Raw genomic sequence first — 19649 nt, 5'->3', positions numbered from 1 at the left:
TGCCATAAAAGTGACACCAAAATAAGGTGTACAGCTTTCTTTTCTTTTTTAAATATATCTTTATTGGAGTATAACTGCTTCACAATACTGCACTAGCGGCATATAGCCTGAGAAAACCCTAGTTCAAAAAGAGTCATGTACCCCAGTGTTCATTGCAGCACTATTTACAATAGCCAGGACATGGAAGCAACCTAAGTGTCCATCGACAGATGAATGGATAAAGATGTGGCACAGATATACAATGGAATATTACTCAGCCAGAAAAAGAAATGAAATTGAGTTATTTGTAGTGAGGTGGATGGACCTAGAGTCTGTCATACAGAGTGAAGTAAGTCAGAAAGAGAAAAACAAATATTGTATGCTAACACATATATATAGAATCTAAAAAAAAAAAAGGTACTGATGAACTTAGGGGCAGGACAGGAATAATGAGGTAGACATAGAATGAGGTAGACATAGACTTGAGGATGTGGGGGGAGGGGTAAGCTGGGGCAAAGTGTGAGTAGCATCGACATATATACACTACCGAATGTAAAATAGCTAGTGGGAAGCTGCTGCATAGCACAACTTTCTTTTAAGTCAAATGCTATTGCTTTACTCTCTAATCTCTAGCATTGCAGGAGTCTAACACTCAACAGCTATTTTTTTCCTGTTTTTAGCGCCTTGCTTCTGAGTCTGTTACTGATACATAAATATTTCAGATTTCTGCCAAATATATAAAGGCAGACTATAATAATATAAATAAAAATATAAATATTAGCCTGGAACATTAAAAAAAAGCAAACTTCATAGAGCTATCTTTATAGCAGATGATAAGGTCCAAAATATAAAACAGATATTCTCTCTCTCTCTTCTGGCCCCATCTCCCCCCAACTAGCAATGTAGTGATATAACTTTCTCATTTGGCAAAGGGATGACAAAAGTTTATGCAAAAAAACATAAATACACAACTTTCGAGCTAAAGCAAATGTGAAAAAAGATTAATTTACTATCTTTAAAAGCTTTTAATGCATCTCAACATTGTTAAGATTTTACTCATTTTGAATGCACTGTCCTGGAGAGATAAGCCACAGGAAGGGGGATAAGATGTAGAAAAATGCACAGCAGGCCATAATATAATAAGCACTACAAGCAAAATACTCACAGAGGGTATGAAGGGTTCAAAGGAAGAAGGCATTTTAACCAGCTGGACGCATCAGGAAATCTAATAGAGGAGATGTCATTTGAGATGGGTCTGGAAGAATGGGTTGGATCTGGACGACAGAGACATCTATTTCCACTGATTCTTCAGATTTAGGTAGGTACTCATTCTATTTTATCTGCTATTACCTTTTTGCTGATTTCTTCTTGAATTTCTAACGTTCTGTATTAAGCCCTCCACTACATGACGTCACTGAGAATTTAATCATACCAGATTAATCACTGTCTCCCGAATAAACCAAACATTTAAAAATATCCCTTTGCCTCTACTCATAGGCTTCTCTTTCCTCACTCCATTGCTTTCTTCCCTTCCCTTGAGTAAGTTGCAAACTAGCATAGAAGTCTTAGTTCACTTTCTATGTCTTGACCCTTCCCTGCATGAAAAAGTGTGTTATCTCACAGGTATTTCCAAAACTCTTTATATGTTGCTTGATTACTGTGTCTCATATTGTATCACTTCATTTATAAGCTTGTTCCTGCAAGCAAACGATGAGATCCTGAGGGCACGGGCCGTGATACAGTCTTGTATCCTCAGGCCCGAGTCTCTCAGAGGGGGAAATATTTGGTGTCTGTACGTACCCTGATGGAATCGGTTCTTGGTGGAAAAACACTATAGGCAAATAGGACTAGGGCTTGTATACACAGCAGGTTCCCATAAGCTGCGGTCCATACTCAAAAACAGGCTGTGTGTTTCATCCTTCCTCTGACCGCGTGGGCCACTAACAAGAGCACACCTGGCAAGGTGAAGGCCACTTGGAAGCCCACAGCACCACGAGTAGCAGCAGCGCTCATTTCCTAGTATGTCATCCTCCTTGCATTAATCGTTTCTCTGCAGCGGCCTAAAGTGGCCCTTCATTCTCTTCCAGAATCAGGGAAACACCTCCCTTGCTTTCAGTCAGTGAGAAAAAAGACTAAGACTTTCCTGGGGCTGGGAGCGGGAATTCCCTCTCCCGGAACGTGCCATTTCTACCCCGCCTACCTGGCTGGAGACGGCCAAGGAGAAGGAGCTGGGGGACCTGGGGACACTCCACGCGCGCGTGTCCTCTTCCTCCTCCAGAGAGGGGGTTGGAGCCCTGGAAGCCGCTAATTAGGCTCGCCCCCATTGGTCTTCCCCAGGCACCGCCGTCACCGTCATGCTAATGAGGGGCGTCTCATTGGCGGGGCCTCCGCGGCGGCCCCGCCCACGGGGAGAGCCCGTCCGCCGCGCGGGGACTCCAACCCCGGGACCCCCGGCGCCTGCGCGGCCGTGCGGGGCGTCCGCCTGAGGAAACCTGCTACCCGGAGCTGTCCTCTGAGGAGGCTCTCGCCGCCCGCCGTGAGGGAAAGTGCTTCACCCTAACGCTGAGCGCACGCCCACCCCTCTCCCCTCTTTCTAGGCACCGCGCGTTTTTTCTCTTTTTTCTTTCGGGCGAAGTAACTTTTGCATTCCCGCCTCCCCCGAGTCCTGGGGACCAGAGGCGGCGCCGATCCTGGGGGCGGTTCCTTGGCAGCGCTGGTTCTTGTCAGAGCCAGACTTTTGCTCTTGGGCTGGGTTTGCATCATCCCCATCACACCCTCAGGAGAGAGGAGCCGGCCCCTTTCAGCCTCAGCTTCCGGCTGGGAGCAGACCCCCCTCCCCCATCCCAAGCCCCTTCCCCTGCTCCAGCCCATCTCCCGCATTTCGTTAGTCCTCGCCCTCTACTCCGCAATATTTTCTTTCTCTTGTCCTCCTCGCCTCCATTCGTTGTTTTACGTTTCCCACTCTTTGAGAAAGGATGGTTGATTTGGAGAGCGAAGTGCCCCCTCTGCCTCCCAGGTACAGGTTTCGGGATTTGCTGCTAGGGGACCAAGGATGGCAGAACGACGACAGGTGAGTGGTGTGCTGCAGTGTGGTTCCGTAGATGCAGCTGGAAAAGGGAGGGATGGGAAGGCTGGAAGGGGAAAAGGAGGGAGAGGAGGGAAAGGAGCCAGAGGCTGGGGGAGGGAGGAAAAGGGACTCTTTGACGTGTCTCTCCATTTTGACTCTCTAGAGCAATTGCTGTAGGCAAGGAACTCTTTGCCTTTTCACTTTCTGATCCCTGCAATGTATTTGTTGCATTTATTTGTGCTTATTCTTTTGTCTATCTGTGCTTTCTTAGGGTGTGTATGAGGCTGGCGTGAGAGGTACAATTACATCCAAATGGCACGCAATATCAGTGCCAGTCAATTTTCATTTTTTTTTCTTAGGTGTTGTTAACCAAATTCGAAAATGCATCCAAGTTGATTGAAAAAGCACGTTAGAAACTTAAAATCACCTGCACCCACCTGTTTACTTACTCCGTGTCAGTCTTGTCTTGATTAGGTGTCAAGACTCCTGCCACTGGGAATTTTATGCTTTTTAAACATTTGAAGACGCAGGTAGACAATTGGTTTAAATATGTAACAGGTAGTTAGTGAAAATGACAGCGTTGGCAGTGGAAAATACTCACTTTGAACGGGTAACTATGACTATTACTAATAATGGTGTTCGTATAGTATGATCCAACCTTTTCATAAATAACGTACTTAACCTAAATAGTGTATATGTCACAAAATTAAAACTAAGTCTCAAAACTAAAATATTATTATTAGCAAAATGTTGCTCATGTGTTTTATCTATAGCATCACTGTTTTGCCTAGTTAAACTTCTGGAATTCCTCTTGCTATGTCTTATTATTATTTAAAAAGCACAGTTTATGTTTCATTGAATTTAGTATTTTCCAGAATAATCATTTAGGTATCACATGCCACATTTCCTTGTTTAAAAATAATATGTGTATACTAAGTAGTCTTTCAACTCAACTGAAATGTTTCCTTAAAGTTCAGTTTGGTATTGATGTTCTATTTTAATTGCATAAAATATCCATTATTGGTCCCATTCAGAATCTCCTTGTTCAACCACTGGGAAATACCTTCCTTCTTTTCCTTCCCATCTCAGCTCTCAATACCAACCCCTACCCTACACACAGGGGATTTTATCTTGAGCATCAATTGTGGACTTCTTCTTTGGTCTCATGTTAGTAATTTAAAGGGGTATGGATGTTTTGTAGAGGATAATATTTCAGTTCAATCTCTTCTTTTTAGGCAAAAACATATATATTGGTAAAAAAATTAAAGAACAAATACCAGTTTACGAGTATGCTTGGAATGTAAGGTGTTCTGGTTGACTGAAGATGAAGAAAAGAATATTTAAACAAATTTCAATGCTAATTGACATTTAGATAAACTATATTAACTTAGCTCAGTGGCTCATCAAGTACAGTGAAGTGTTCATAGTAATTGGATCTGTATTTGTTACTTCAGGAGGTCAGGATCATCGTGTAGAATAGAAATCCTAATTGGAAAAGTGTGAGTTGGGCTGAGCACATGAAGTACACATTTTGGACTTGGTGGTGGTAACACTGTTTGTTTGTTTTTTTAGCATCGTATCCAAGATGCTAATTGTCCATGTGGTTGCCTTCACTTTTCTAGGGGTGCTGCAGTTATATTTCAGGAATTAAGAATTTTGGTTAGTTGACTGCTTCCTAAATGAGTCGTTGCTATGTTAAAAAAAGTTTTGCACGTTTATTTAAAATACGTATTATAATGAAAGTTTATGCTAGACCAACTTTAGCTTTAAAATTAGGCCATACGTACTGTTAAAATGAGGTATTGTTACTGAACCAAACGTGGGTCCACTTTAAAGGTAATTTTGTGGCTCCGTGAAAACTTTGTTTTGGTTCTATTAGTTGTCCATCTTCGAAGACAAGAGCCTTTGATTAATAGGGACCCAGGTTTCAATCCTATGCTTATTTCTTCACTACCTGAGTGGCCTTGGGCAAGTCATTCAGCCATTATGAAATTCAGTAATCTTATTTCTGTAAGATATTTCTGTAAAACTAACACTTAGTTGGTACTAAGTACTTGGCGAGTGCTATATGTTAACTATGCTATATGTTATATGCCTATATGTATGTGTGTGGGTAACATATCTATATCTATATATCTATCTATTTCTCTCTCTCTCTATATATATATAAACACATGTATATGTTAACTTATGATATGTGTTATCTCAGTCGATCCTCACATAGTCCCTGAATTGTAGGTAATTATTTTAAGGACTAGGAAACTCAGTTTCTGAGAAATTAAATACTTGTGTTGGTGATATATCTTACAACTGTAAAGATGACTTTGGACTGAAATTACTCAAGAAGCTCTGAAGTTCCCTCCACTTAATTAAATTTGAACTTATAAGAATAATTTTATAGCATCTAGCATAGGTGAGGTGCTCTTAATGTTAGTTCCCTTCTTCACCTACGACTTGAAGTTTGCAACTTTTAAAATTTTCTTCAGAATCTTAAATTAATATGCAATAAGTAAAGTCATCTCTTTTGTCTTTAGTATTGTCACAAATTCCTCTTTGCGATTAAGGCTGAATAGCAATTTTATTCTGCTCAGTTATCTTGTGGACTCAATTCCTGCAGAGTCGAGGAGGAAGCAGTCTTTCATACAGGAATAAGTAGACAGTTTCTAACAACAGATGCATCTAGCGCTCTGCCCATGTTCTCTGGATATTTTCTATGAACACTCTCTGCCTGTCTGAGGTTTTTTGTTTGTTTTCTCCTGGCCTCAGGTGCACACCAGGGTCTCTTGGAGAGCAAGGCCACTGAGTAAATACGGATTTGTTAGACAAATACCTTAGCCTCCTAGTTCCTTGGTTGGGACCATTCTGGAGCATGTTCTCTACACTGTGTCCAATGGGACTCAGCTCTAGTTGGCTCACGGTGATAACTGGCTCGGTATTGCGAGTTTATTGGCTTCCTTCCCCCTCTCCCTAACTGGTATTTTCTGTATCATTTCCCAAATACACTATTTAGGCTTTGATCCTTAACTCAAGATCTTCTTCTGGTGGAATCTGGATCAGGCTGGGTACCTTCCCCATCTAGAGTCACATCCTAGAAATGACGGGGGAATTAGATGATAGGAAAGTAGACACTTTCTACCCTGCCCTTCATTTTAAGAATTTTAAATTCAATCTTAGTAGGATATGTTGGACTGGCATGTGAAAATTAGTGAGGCATATCACTGATGTGTGAAGGGGTATTGTTACAGAGGGAATATTGGTGGGTCTATCAGGATACAGGAAGTGTGTACTCCACACCGTAGATTGTCTGTGAACTAGCCTTGGATAATTCACTTGTGTTTATGTTGTATCACCTTTTGGTAGGGAAACAGACACACACTTAAAATACATGCAATATGTATGTATATGTATAATGTATATGTGATAGATCTGTATTCTATGTGAAATATATGGAATGACTATGTAACGTATAGGTCAGTGCGTCCTTACATAATTACCTCTCCCTTATTTGCATTTTGGTATCCTGTTCTAAGTAGCACGGAAGGGAAAAGAGTTAGAGCAGTGAAGATAATTTAGCACAGGAATAACGTTAGTTCTGGGAGGCCATGAATAAGTTTGAGAGTTGCTAAATGACAACACTGCTTATGCCTTAGGGATGTCTGTTGTATATATAATGCGTGTTTACTTTTTTGGCCTCCTGAATAGAACACAAAAATCTAATTTAAATGGTTTGTATAATATTTCTTTAATGGTCATTTATCCAATCAGCTAATATTTGAATACATGCTACATCTGAGGGACTCACTAAGTTAGGCTTTGGGAAGAATATAAGAAAGAAAATGAAACAGGGCTTGATCAGGAGGTGTTCACAGATATAATTAGAGGTGAATTTTCCCCCAGAATGTTGAAAGTATTGCTTATGTTATGATGATATCCTTGCAGAATTTCTGTTTTAAGACTGTCAAGAAGAGCATCCAGCATTTGTAGATAGGATATTCAGTGTTGGCTTGAAAATACAGTAGCTAAAATCAATATATTAGAGATGGCTCAAAATCTTAATATACTTTGAATTTAATATTTAGAATACTTAATATCATCAAAGTTACTCTATGATTGAAACCAATATGAGTAGAGACAGAATTTAACTGATCTTATATGGGAGCCATTCTGTAATATGTAAAATTGTTGTAGTGTTAAAATACTTTTTTTTTTCTATTTTAATGTTTCTAAGATTCATAAAGCAATAAAAATTTAGAATATCCTCTTACAGTTAAAGATTGGTAAATTTCAGGTTTTAAATGCCTTTAGGCAGTTAGGACAAGCCCTTCTCATCCTTCATCATGACTCAGTAATTTTAAAGTTTGGAACACAATGCACTTGATGTGGATAAATTATCACAGCTGTGGATAAATTACTGTTAATGGACAATTCTCAGTTGCAGTCATATCGGAGCAGGCCATTTATTAAATTAACATTATTCTAGTTTTCAGATATTTGGTCAGGTGTTGCAACTCCAGTAATTTTAAGTATATCTTTCATATTTTGTAGGTGGAATTTAAAAGTAATGCAAGCAAGTCACCTAGTGCATTGTAGTAATTGAAAACATAAAAGAGATTGAACAAAGGGTACAGTTCAATCAATTAATAGTTTAAGAAGTATTTATAAAATGGGGAGGATGTTGGATAGCTTTTGGAGTATGTGTAAGTTTAGATATCATACAATGAAAATATGTAATATGACTTTATATAATCAAATTGAATTGGGAAAATGGGTTTTGGATTGGCATCTGGCACATTTATGTGTTACCAATTTTATCTTTCTTATTAAATTATATATTATCTTGAAAAGTAGCCATTTAATATAAAGTTCTTATTCTAAGTTTTTATGTTCAGGTCAGTAAATATACTTTTAAAATATTTTAATTGTTATTAAAAAGAACGAAATGTTATTTTTACTGTTTAATTATATAGTGGAACCAACCATGCATATGCAATATCTATAAAAATGATTTAAGCACTTATTATCAGAAAACCCAGACTATTCGGTGTCTTTTAGCACTATTATATTAAGAGAAATCTCCTTGAATAAGGCAATAAAAAATTACCTACTGGTGAAGTAGGTAATGGTGCAAAAATTGACTTTACATACATATATATATATATATATATATATATATAAAATATATAAAATGCAGAGAAAAAGATAGTGTAATAATTATTATTTTTCAATAGTTACCAATAATTCAGACATTCATATTTTATATAAAAACATGTGATTTTTTCTTTTTACCTACTCTTATTAATAAAATTGAAATACGGCGTTTCAAATTTATTGGAATTTAAAGTTTGATTCCATTTAACCACTCTTATATATCCACTTTTTGTATATGGTTACTTATTTGTAATACCTCTTCTGTGAGTATTACACTTTTCTCAAGATACCTCTATGTATAATAAATCTTGGGTGAAGGAAGTTGGAATGTAGCAATTTCATTTTCCACATAAGGTATGTGACATTTTAAGGAGATTAAACTTGCTACTAAACAGCTTCTCCACTACAGCTTCAAGTTAGTCTAGAGGATGGGTAGAAAGACATAAATCCAGATGGATGACCAAGAAAATGATTTCAGCTAACTTATTGTTTTATCAGAATTAGCATACTTTTTTCCTTCTCTGTTAGTAATGTAACTCAACTTCTGCAAAAATAGATTTGAAAGGTAGTAAGAGAAGTAATACAAATGAAAGCTTATTTTGGTCTTCATTATTGGTACCAAATAAAAATTAACAATATCTTTAGTCATCACGTGTACCTGTAGCTAGGTTAATAGTGAATGCGATACTTTTATTGGCTTTTTCAAATCATGCTCTTGTAGAGATGTGGGTGGACCTAGAGACTGTCATACAAAGTGAAGTAAGTCAAAAAGAGAAAAACAAATATCGTATATTAACCCATATATGTGGAATCTAGAAAAATGGTACAGATGAACCGGTTTGCAAGGCAGAAATAGAGACACAGATGTAGAGAACAAACGTATGGACACCAAGGGGGGAAAGTGGGGGGGGGGATGAATCGGGAGATTATACATGTATGCACTAATATGTATAAAATAGGTAAATAATGAGAACCTGCTGTATAACACAGGGAACTCTACTTCACTTTGCTGGACAGTAGAAACTAACACAACATTGTAAAAGAACTATACCCCCCCCAAAAAAGCAAAAAAAATCATGCTCTTGTTTATCGTTTATATGTTTATATATCATTTTGTCATTGATGGTTCATCTGTTTTTATTAGTGTATTTATGTGTTGCCAACGTTGTCTTACTTATGTGCCATGCTTGTCTAAGTTGCCTTTAGAAAATGAAACAAGAAGAAATACTTTTTACAGTGAAATTTAACCAGTAGCTTTGTATATTTATAGTTTGAAATTTAATAAGGGTGGCCTTTTCTGAGCTGTATTTAATACCTTCAATCAAGATGTCTTTAAACTAATGCTTTTCCTGAGTCTTAAGTTGCTAATTTAAAATTTCTCTGTAAAAGTAATCAAAACAATAGGTAATAATCCAGAAGGACAATTACTTTTACTCTTTGACAATTTTTGACTGGATATGGGATTTTTTTTTAATAGGTCATGATTTTTTTTTTTCACAAGTATCTTAATCATTAGACAGCAATCAAGTTGCAATTTAAGAGAAAACTACTTGGAGAACAGAGTAAAAAGAAAAAGGTGCATCTGTAGCACTGAGAAAATCTCAACCTCAGTACAAATTCAAACTGGCTGTGTGGAGTAGTAAAAACTAGGATGTGAGTGAAGCGGGTGGTGGGCGGGAGTCCCCTTTCATACTGAGTGTACCGCCCAAGTAGAGTGGATAAAGTTAAGCTGAGCCAGAAACTTCTTTCTGGTAGTCATGGTGGTGGTATGTAAGGTTTTTAAAGCTGTAAGCAAATGACCAAACTTTATGAACAAATTATAAAGACTGAGCATAGATATTTTACCCTTGCAATTCAATAAAATATAGAACATTGTTAATCTGTCAAACATTTAATATAATCCATATTAAATATTTATACCTAATACACATTTATAATGATTATTGTACTTCGATTCTAATTAACGTAGAAACGAAGAAATTTGCCACATTTTAGTATATGTGCTGCGGAAGCGAGCACTAAATTTGCCACATTTTGCAATCATGAGCTTTACTTTGCCAGCCAAATCACATTATTAGTTTTCTTTTGCCTAAAACAATCATTAATATTGATAACTTTTCTAATATTCTGTATTATGTCACTGTTGTTTTGTTATACACTCATGTATTACAGAGCATAGGCTGTGGTTCCTTAGGTCCCTCCATTGCTCCAACCCAAATCTTTGTTCATGTATGTTTGGCCTCATAATTTGTTACAGTGTCTGGGTATTGCATGACCCTGAGCCACTGTGATATTTGATTGCATATCTCTCATGTGCAAGAGTGACCATGTACGTGCTTGCAGAAGATAAATAAAAACCCAGGTGTTGTGAAGTCAAGAAAGCGCTGTAAGAATGGCATTGGGTCCTTCATATCTGATCATCTGGAAGCAGAAGAGTGAATTCAAAATATCTGACCTTGATTCCTCAATAATCAGAACTAGATTCTCTTAAGGAGAATCTGAGATGTAGTATAATTTCAAGGGAAGGAAGAACCACTGCACATACTCAGAAGAGTAAATCATTTGTGTAAGCTGAGTGCTCCCGTGGTATTAGATTTACCTGTCCTCTTTGGCTGGGAAGTGGGGATGGGTTTGGAGTTGGGAAAGGGATTCGGTAGAGGCTGGAAAGTCCTAGTCACCTGAAAGGAGTAGGGGGGGAAATACTCCTGCGGAAACTGAGAAGAGGATCCGCGGAAAAGGGTGACTGGGGGCAGTGAGATTTCTCTCCCCGATTTTGTCTTGGATTGATCATATTTATCTTTGTCTTTTTTCGACAAATAGAAGCAGTGAAGGGAAGTAGAAACAGAAACCCAGGCTGCGAAGCTTGGCTGGTCTGTAGGGCACTGTTGCCTGACAGCAAGTCTCAACTCTTGGACCCCTTTCCTGTTCAGACTCGTAACCGGGCCTCTCTTTGGACTGTGCTTTAGTCTTCTCAGCACTGCTGCAATTACGCCACGGCTTTAAAGAGTGAGAATCATTTCCCTCTGTGTGCGCCTTTCTTAAACTCAGAGTTGTATTATTTCTACTTTTCACACTGTGTATGTGCAAGAAATGGACTTTGCACACAAAGCCAAAAACCAGTGAATCTAAGGACTAAAGGACAGCTTGTTCTTGGCTGTCTTGCAGTGGACCTTGCACAGAAACAGAATGATGAATTATTATGGGGGCACACTTAGCCCATCTTGTAAATCACTGTGTGAATAGGGATAAAAGTGGGTTAACACATTTCAACCTCATTTAACTCCCTGTGGGAAGACTTGCAGATTGTCCACATTTTGCAAACAACCAGTTATTAACAAGAGGGACCAGATGTGTGGTTTAATAATGGACAGCCTGCTGTGTCAGGTCTGTCAAAAATTGAAATACCACTCCATCCGCTAGGAATTGGATCTGGTGATTAGTAAGCTGCACAAGTTCCAGTCAGGAGTGATGGCAATGACTTTAGTCACGACCACACCATGGGATGATGACACTGGCAAATTGTAGATGGAAGCTTTTGTATGATGTTTCTATTTCTTGCCTATCTCTCCACAAGAGTTCCTGTGCTCTTCCACCTCTTTACTGAAAATACAGAAGATGAAGTGAAAATAGGTGATGATATTGAAGAAGGTATAGAACGTCACACATTGTTCTATGCATGTCCCATGTATTATTTCACTGAGTCTTCACACCAGCTCTGAGGAATCTGGTATCCTCCCCTTCTTACAGGATGAATGTCCTGAGGTACAGAAATTCATGACTTGTTCCAAATTACATAATCCTAAGAGCTAGAACCAGAATCTAATTATTATGCCTACCCCCTATGTTTACAACTAAACAGATGTGATTTAATGCTGTGAAATAACAGAAGGAACAAAACACAAAGAAATGTGAATGCTTTGGAAGGGTAAAAGAATCACATAGCATCTGCATCCCTTTAAGCTAGCATCACAATGAGTAACTCGAGAAAAGTTATGGAATTTTTGAAGTTGGTAATATTTTCTGGGAGAAAGTAATTTTTCCTCTCTCCGTATAGAGCATTGTTCTTTTGACAGTCTAAATAAAGTGGATTGAAATAGGAAATTAGTGAAACAAACAAAGCAGAGATTTTGTTTATTTAAATATTTATTTATTTATAGTAGAAATAGGCTAAAGGTAATCGATATCCCAGGAGTCACAACAATTCACAACAATTACCTTTCTTTTGATATGGCTAGGTTTTTTTTTTTATGTTTCTCAGTAGAACTTTGGGATTTTCTACTTATACTTCTACTCCTTAAGGTATTTGTACCCACCTGAAATTCATTTTTCTCAGTAATTGTGTTGGTGATCATGAAAATCCTCTTGCAGAGATGTTATGACATCTAAATGTGGTAATGTCAAATTACTTGATGGAGGCCTTAACATTTAGGTGTACCTATTAGTATGTTTCACCTGTTCCAAAAAAGATTTGCAGTGGTTCACATAACTATGTGCAATAGCATAAATAGAAAAAAAACAGCTGAAGAAAAATATAATAAGGGGGTGAAAATGAATCAGGTGTAGAGTTGGTACACGATATGAATTCCATGAGTTCCTATGTAGTTACCAGAGATGGACCACAGAGTTAGAGCAAAGACATGATTGGTCACATAAGATGAGAAATAAACCAGCAGTTCAGGAGAAATACAGCTTTTCTTGGTGTTCAAATTGAAAGGACATTGGTCCCGTAGATCTTGGTTAGTGTACAATATCCTCACCCACTTTCCTGTCATAAAAGAAGAGCAAATTTCATAAGACTTTTGTGACATCTCACTGTCAGGTGCTGATATAACTAGAAAGAATTATTCACTTAAAGTAGATCTACAGGACACACATACATGTATTTCAGATACATATTTTAGGACAAAAAAAAAAGAGAAACTCCTGAGGTTACTGAGTCTGTCATGTAATCTTCCTTAAAAATGTTTTTTATATAGATGGTTTTGATTAGTAATTAAGAATGCAAAGAGTTTAGGGTTATATTCTTCGTTGTGAACCGGAAGTATAAATGTACTCAATAGTAGGTAGGATGACTCACTTCATGGAGAATCTACGAAGATTCTAACCAAAACACAAGACTGAATTGTAGTTATTCTCACCTCCTCACGAAGGTTAGATTAATTCATTTATTTTCCCACAAATACCTAAAGTAAATATCATACAATTTAACATTATATAAAGACTTTGTAAATATCCTGAATTTAGTTATTTATATAGCCCTATATATCTTCATATACATAGAAATATATATTAAGCACATAGTTTTTATAGCAGACTTCTGGTTGCTAATTAATTGATACAAATAACCTCAAACTAGAATATTTTTTCAGTTTATCCACCATCACCAATATCATTATAATCCTCCAGAATTCTGCATTTCAAAACTCACCATAGTTTTGTATTATTTTTCAGCTTGCTTTTTTAGTTAGTTCTTTTTTTTTTTTTTAGTTAGTTCTTGATCTCCATCTATTCTTTATCGGTAGCATTTCATTCCTTCTTATTTAAATTAATATAGCTCTTGCTAGCATGCTTCATTGTTCTAAGCCTGTTCTTTGCACCCCACCTCCAATAATCTCCATGGCCAGCTCAAGTCTCATTCAACTTAAGCATTCTCATCAGAATCTCCTTAACATAATTTTAACATAATATTCATGTCACTGATGCTTATTATGTAAAATTTAAAATGCTCAGCCCAGTATTCAATGTTCTTCATTAACTGACTCCTCCATTAATTTTTTTTTTCCTGGAAACACATTTTCAATGTCTTCAAACTGCAGGCCCAGTTTTTTCTTTTAAATAAATCAATTTATTTAAACTAAAACAAACAATTCACCCATTTCTCCTACTCCCTCTCCCACCCTCTGCAACCACCAATCTATTCTTTGTATCTATGAGCTTTTTCTTTTTTAAAAAACTTATTATTTTTTTAGATTTCACATGAAAGAGAGATCATATTTTATTTGTCTTTCTCTGTCTGACTTATTTCACTTAGCAGAATGCCCTCAAGGTCCATCTGACACCATTTTGGTGTCAGATTCAAAATGATCACCAACACCTATGTCAAGGACCTTACCGCCTATGTTTTCTTCTAGGAGTTTTATAGTTTTAGGTCTTATGTTTAAGTCTTTAATCCACTTTGAGTTAACTTTTTGCATGGTGTAATATCGTTGTCCATTTTCATTCTTTTCAGTGTGGCTCCCCAATTTTCCCAACACCATTTGTAACAAATGGCAAGATTTCATTTTTTTTTTTTAGCTGAAATATATATGTATATACACACACACACACATATATATTTATTGCACTTTCTTTATTCATTCATCCATCAGGGGACTCCTAGGTTGTTTCTATATCTTGGCTATTATAAATAATATTGCTATGAACATAGGGTGGCATATATCCTTTGAGTTAGTGTTTTCTTGTTTTCAGATAAATACCCACAAGTGGAAATGCTGGATCATATCATAGTTCTATTTTTAATTTTTTGAAGAATTTTATAGTGTTTTCCATGGGACTGCACCAATTTACATTCCCATCAGCAGTGCACGAGGGTTCCCTTTTCTTCAAAACCTCTCCAACAGTTGTTATTTGTTATTTTGATAATAGCCATTCTGACAGGTGTGAAGTGATATCTCACTGTGGTTTGATTTTTTTTTGAATTTTATTTTATTTTATTTTTTATACAGCAGGTCCTTATTAGTTATCTATTTTATACATATTAGTATATACATGTCAATCCCATCTCCCAATTCATCCCACCACCACCACCACCACCCCACTCACTGTGGTTTTGTTTAACTTTTTCCTAATGATTAATGATGCTAAGCATTTTTCCTTGGCCTTTTGGCCGTCTGTATGTCTTTTTGAAAAAAATGTCTATTCAGGGCTTCCCTGGTGGCGCAGTGGTTGAGAGTCCGCCTGCCGATGCAGGGGACATGGGTTTGTGCCCTGGTCCGGGAAGATCCCACATGCTGCGGAGCGGCTGGGCCCATGAGCCATGGCCGCTGAGCCTGCGCGTCCGGAGCCTGTGCTCTACAACGGGAGAGGCCACAACAGTGAGAGGCCCGCGTACCGCAAAAAAAAAAAAAAAAAGTCTATTCAGATTTTCTGCCCATTTTTAAAATCAGATTGCTTGCTTTTTTGCTATTGAGTTGTATGAATTCTTTATATATTTTGGATATCAGCCCCTTATCAGATTTATCAGTTGCAAATATTTTCTCCTATTTGGTAGGCAGCCTTTTTGTTGATGGTTTCCTTTCCTGTGTAGCTTTTTAGTTTGAAGTAGTCCCACTTGTTTAGTTTTGCTTTTGTTGCTTTTGCTTTTGGTGTCAGATTCAAAATGATCACCAAGGCCTATGTCAAGACCTTACTGCCTATGGTTTCTTCTAGGAGTTTCAGGTCTTATGTTTAAGTCTTTAATCCACTTTGAGTTAATTTTTTGCGTGGTGTAATATCGTTGTCCAGTTTCATTCTTTTCAACGTGGCTGCCTAATTTTCCCAACACCATTTATTGAAGAGACTGTCCTTGCCCTAATTGTATATTCTTGCCTCCTTTGTTGTAAACTAATCGAACATATATGCATGGATTTATTTTTGGGTTCCCTATTCTGTTCCATCGATCTAGTGTCTGTTTTTATACTAATACCTTACTGCTTTGATTACTATAGCTTTGTAATATAGTTTGGCATCAGAAAGCATGTTGCCTCCAGCTTTGTTCTTATTTCTCAAGATTGCTTTGCCTATTTGGGGTCTTTTATGATTCCATATACATTTTAGGGTTGTTTGTTCTATTTCTGTGAAAAAAAACCATTGGAATCTTGATAGGGATTGCATTGAATCTCTAGATTACCTTGGGTAGTATGGACATTTTAACAATATTAATTCTTCCAGTCTATGAGCACATAATATCTTCATTAATTTTTCCTAAACTGCTTTTTGAAATTTAGTCATTGTAGTTACAGAAATCACTCCCCACCTCCCATGCTGATATCCACTTCATTGCCTTTGCTGGTATCACACCACGTTCTGAGGCTTCCTGGCATCTCTTCCTGTTCACGTCATCCCCCTGCTTCATGATTGGACCCAAAATCAAACACAGAGCCAGAGTTACTAATGAAATCTTTGAAATCACTCAGGCTATTCAATATATTTTACATATCATGATGTTGTTTTATAATTACTGACATGTTATTTCAGGTATAACATATAACTTTCTAGGGAAAAAGTCATGTCTTCAATTCATTTTGGATCTTCCTATATTATTTAACACACGTGGTTTACACAAAGGTTCCAAGAATTTTAATTCTGTAATATAAGGAAGATATTTTTAAAAGAAAAAAAGTCACAGCTATGAATATATATGTGCACCACATACATACATATATACATTATTATAATAAAAGTACAAGATCATTTGAATTTGAGATGTTTTTCTCCATGGAAACAAAATAGTTTTTTAAAGCTCCTTCTAAACCCAGGTATGTAGTTTAAATCATTTGACTTGAAATTGCCGTTCCCACTTCTAGTTTAATATTCACAAGAAGCTTTCCTTTTGAAATGGCAAAGCAGAATGTGCTTCAGTCCATAATTCATACAGTGACAGTTCAAATGACTGTTAAAGTGAATTCTGAATTTTACATATAGGGCTGCTCAGTGAAAGCCATCAGTCTGCTTGACAGCCAGCAGTGCCTTTGTCCAAGAGACTTGTGGAGGTGTTGAAAAGATCAGATAGGTAGTGGTGGTAGTAATACTTATATAATTGGGATGAACAGAAGGAATTCTTTTGGTCTTAAATACTGTAAAAAACAGGGTTTTTTTTTTAATTGAGGAACGGTGCTTATAATAGTTGAGTATGTTAAATTTTGCAGTGTTAGTGTGAATAGAATGATTTTCTAGAGGAATAAAAACTATGTGAAATATATCAGTGACAGTTATCTAAACATGTTCCAAGTCTTTGAATAGAAGGAGGCGCATTCTTCCAAAACGTGTATATTCCAATTATTATTCTATTTACCGAGTCAGATCTTTACCTGCTGTTTTTGTCCAATGGAATGAACACTTTTGATTTCACTTCATTCTCCTCTTCAGTATCAGAAAGAAGCTTATAATACATCTCTTTACCACATGGCAGGTAGGAGAGAAACATACTCTAGTCACTTACAGAAATATATAATTAAATGTGTTTTTAGAAAAAAGACTAGTTAAAATGTTCATTATAAAGTTGCTCTGACTTGCTGATTCTGTAACTTCTACTACATATTCCAAGAAATATCTCCTTTTAGTAAACCCGTATAATAAAGTGAGGGGAAGTTCCTCTGTGCATCTCAAATTGTGTTCACATTAAACTTATGCCTGCTACCATATGAGTTAGGATGATGTATATGAGGTACTTGAATGATACAATCCCACGCTCATACCATCCTTGAGCTTATATTATGTGGGAGATATAAGACATGCAAAATAACTCCCATAAAGTAGAACATGGTACAAGGGACAGTATTATGGGAGTATTAGAAAGAGCTTCTTGGAGAGTTTTAGAAAGTAAATTTTATATATTAGGATTCATGTATTAGACATAAAGTAGTAATGGCTAGCCCAAAGGTATGGTGGGTCTTCCATGGGGCATGTTCTAGGAAAAGATGCAGTAAGTAGACTAGATGGGACATAGTATAAGATACTTGTGGATCAATAATGGATATCAGTAGTTTGGGGGAAGACTGTAGGAGAACTTATATTGCCAAGTTGAAGAGTGTGATTTTTTTTTTTTTTTCTGTAGACTGTGGGGAATTGTTGAAAGGTTTTGAATAAGGAAGTTGTGTGATTAAAATTGTAGCTTTAGAAACTACTGGAAGAGTAGGAAATTCATTAAGCTAGTTTAATGGGATAAAAGAGGTAGAGCAGTGATAGTGAAAATGGCCAAAAAAAAAAAATTCAATAAAATACTTTGTCATGTTTGTGCAATGCAACTTGATATTATTCACTGGGGTTATAAATTCTAGGTAGCAAAATCTCTAGTATCTAACTATGCCTTGCAGAACATCCAAGGAAGGTACTCTTTAACATATTCATTTTCATTATTGATAAAATTGAATTCAATTCAACAAGGGATAGTTAAGGCCTGACCGTGAATTGTGGTCTGTGCTAAGCCTCTGAAAACAAAGAATAAGGTGTTCCCACCTTCATATGTCTTAGAAAGGAGAGAAGGACAAATAAACAAGCAATTATTATATATCATACTACATAAAAATAAGTGTGAGCAAATTGTGGAGCTAGCACAGGGGAAAAAGAATTATGTGACAATATTATGTGCATTAATACATAACAGCTATTATATTGTATTTAATCCTTTTAAAATTTATTGGTTTTGTATTCTTCACAACATGTATGGAAAGGTAAACCAATCTCATGTTGCATTTTATAGGCAGAAACTCAACTAAAGATAATTTATTTTTTTATTTTTTTCTTCTATTTTTTTATTGAAGTATATTTCATTTACTCTATCATGTTAGTTTCATGTGTACAGCATAGCAATTCAGTTATACATATGTATATATCTATTCTTCTTCAGATTCTCTTCCATTATAGGTTATTACAAGATATTAAGTAGAGTTCCCTGTGCTATAGTAGGTCCTTGTTGGTTACATATTTTATATATAGTAGTGTGTATATGTTAATCCCAACCTCTTAATTTATCCCTCCCCCACCCCACTCTCCCCTTTGGGAACCATAGGTTTGTTTTCTATGTCTGTGAGTCTGTTTCTTCAACTAAAGAGAATTTAAATGCCTGACACAATAGCAGAAAGTCTCTATTCTCTCTGTGGCAAATCCTAAAAATCCCAGCTAAGATACACTCAATAAAACAAGATGTCTGGAACTACTATAGTTTCAGGGTTGACTTTAGACTCCAGGATATATCTGTTTTCTCCATGGCTTCCATTGACATGTGTTACTCTTATCTCTGTGTCCTGGAGCTTGTCCCCTTGGTCCCTGAATGGCTCCTCTGGTTCCAGTGACAAAGTCAAGAGGTAGAGAAAAGAATTGTCCTTGTATTAAGCCCTTCTTTAAAGTGAGAAAAGCGTTGCCAGAGGCATCCTGACAGATATGCTCTCATGTGCTGTTGGCTGGAGTTGCTTTGTGCTGTGCCCAAACCAAACCATGGCCAGAGCAATGAGACCTCGGGGGCTGGAGGCGGACCCAGCCTCCTCTGAAGAACTTTGCCACTTCAAGGTGTGCAAAAATCAGGTTTGTTTATGGGGAAAAAAAAAAATCTATGTGTGTGTTGGTGGGTGGGTGAGGAGGGATGGAGGTTAGGCAAGTGATATGGCTATTGGGGTAGGGAACCCATAATTCCAATTCTAAGTGTAATTCTAACTCTAATTCTTTTTTTTTTTTTTTTTTTGCGGTACGCGGGCCTCTC

At 36.9% G+C, this 19649-nt stretch overlaps 1 protein-coding gene across 20 annotated transcripts in view; it reads left to right on the top strand.

Moving 5' to 3' along the window:
* The window catches only part of KCNT2 (potassium sodium-activated channel subfamily T member 2), a 414242-nt gene that overhangs the window by 38201 nt on the left and 356392 nt on the right, over positions 1-19649 (top strand). For 14 of the 20 annotated variants that reach the window (XR_009517121.1, XR_009517118.1, XR_009517125.1 and 11 more), the window contains exon 1: positions 2186-3049. The exons of 5 other annotated variants lie outside the window; for them this stretch is intronic. Coding sequence is in view for 7 of the 15 variants with exons in the window: in XM_059998767.1 (XP_059854750.1) it covers positions 2955-3049 (95 nt within the window). In the remaining 8 variants the exon portion in view is untranslated. Of the gene's footprint in view, positions 1-2185; positions 3050-19649 lie in introns of those variants that run through there. One more of the 20 variants, XM_059998547.1, reaches the window with a different exon arrangement.

Source organism: Delphinus delphis, chromosome 1 (assembly GCF_949987515.2).
Source record: "Delphinus delphis chromosome 1, mDelDel1.2, whole genome shotgun sequence".
In the NCBI taxonomy this organism is placed as follows: Eukaryota; Metazoa; Chordata; class Mammalia; order Artiodactyla; family Delphinidae; genus Delphinus; species Delphinus delphis.
Note: the sequence above shows the minus strand (reverse complement) of the source record. Positions and strands in the feature narration are given on the sequence as shown.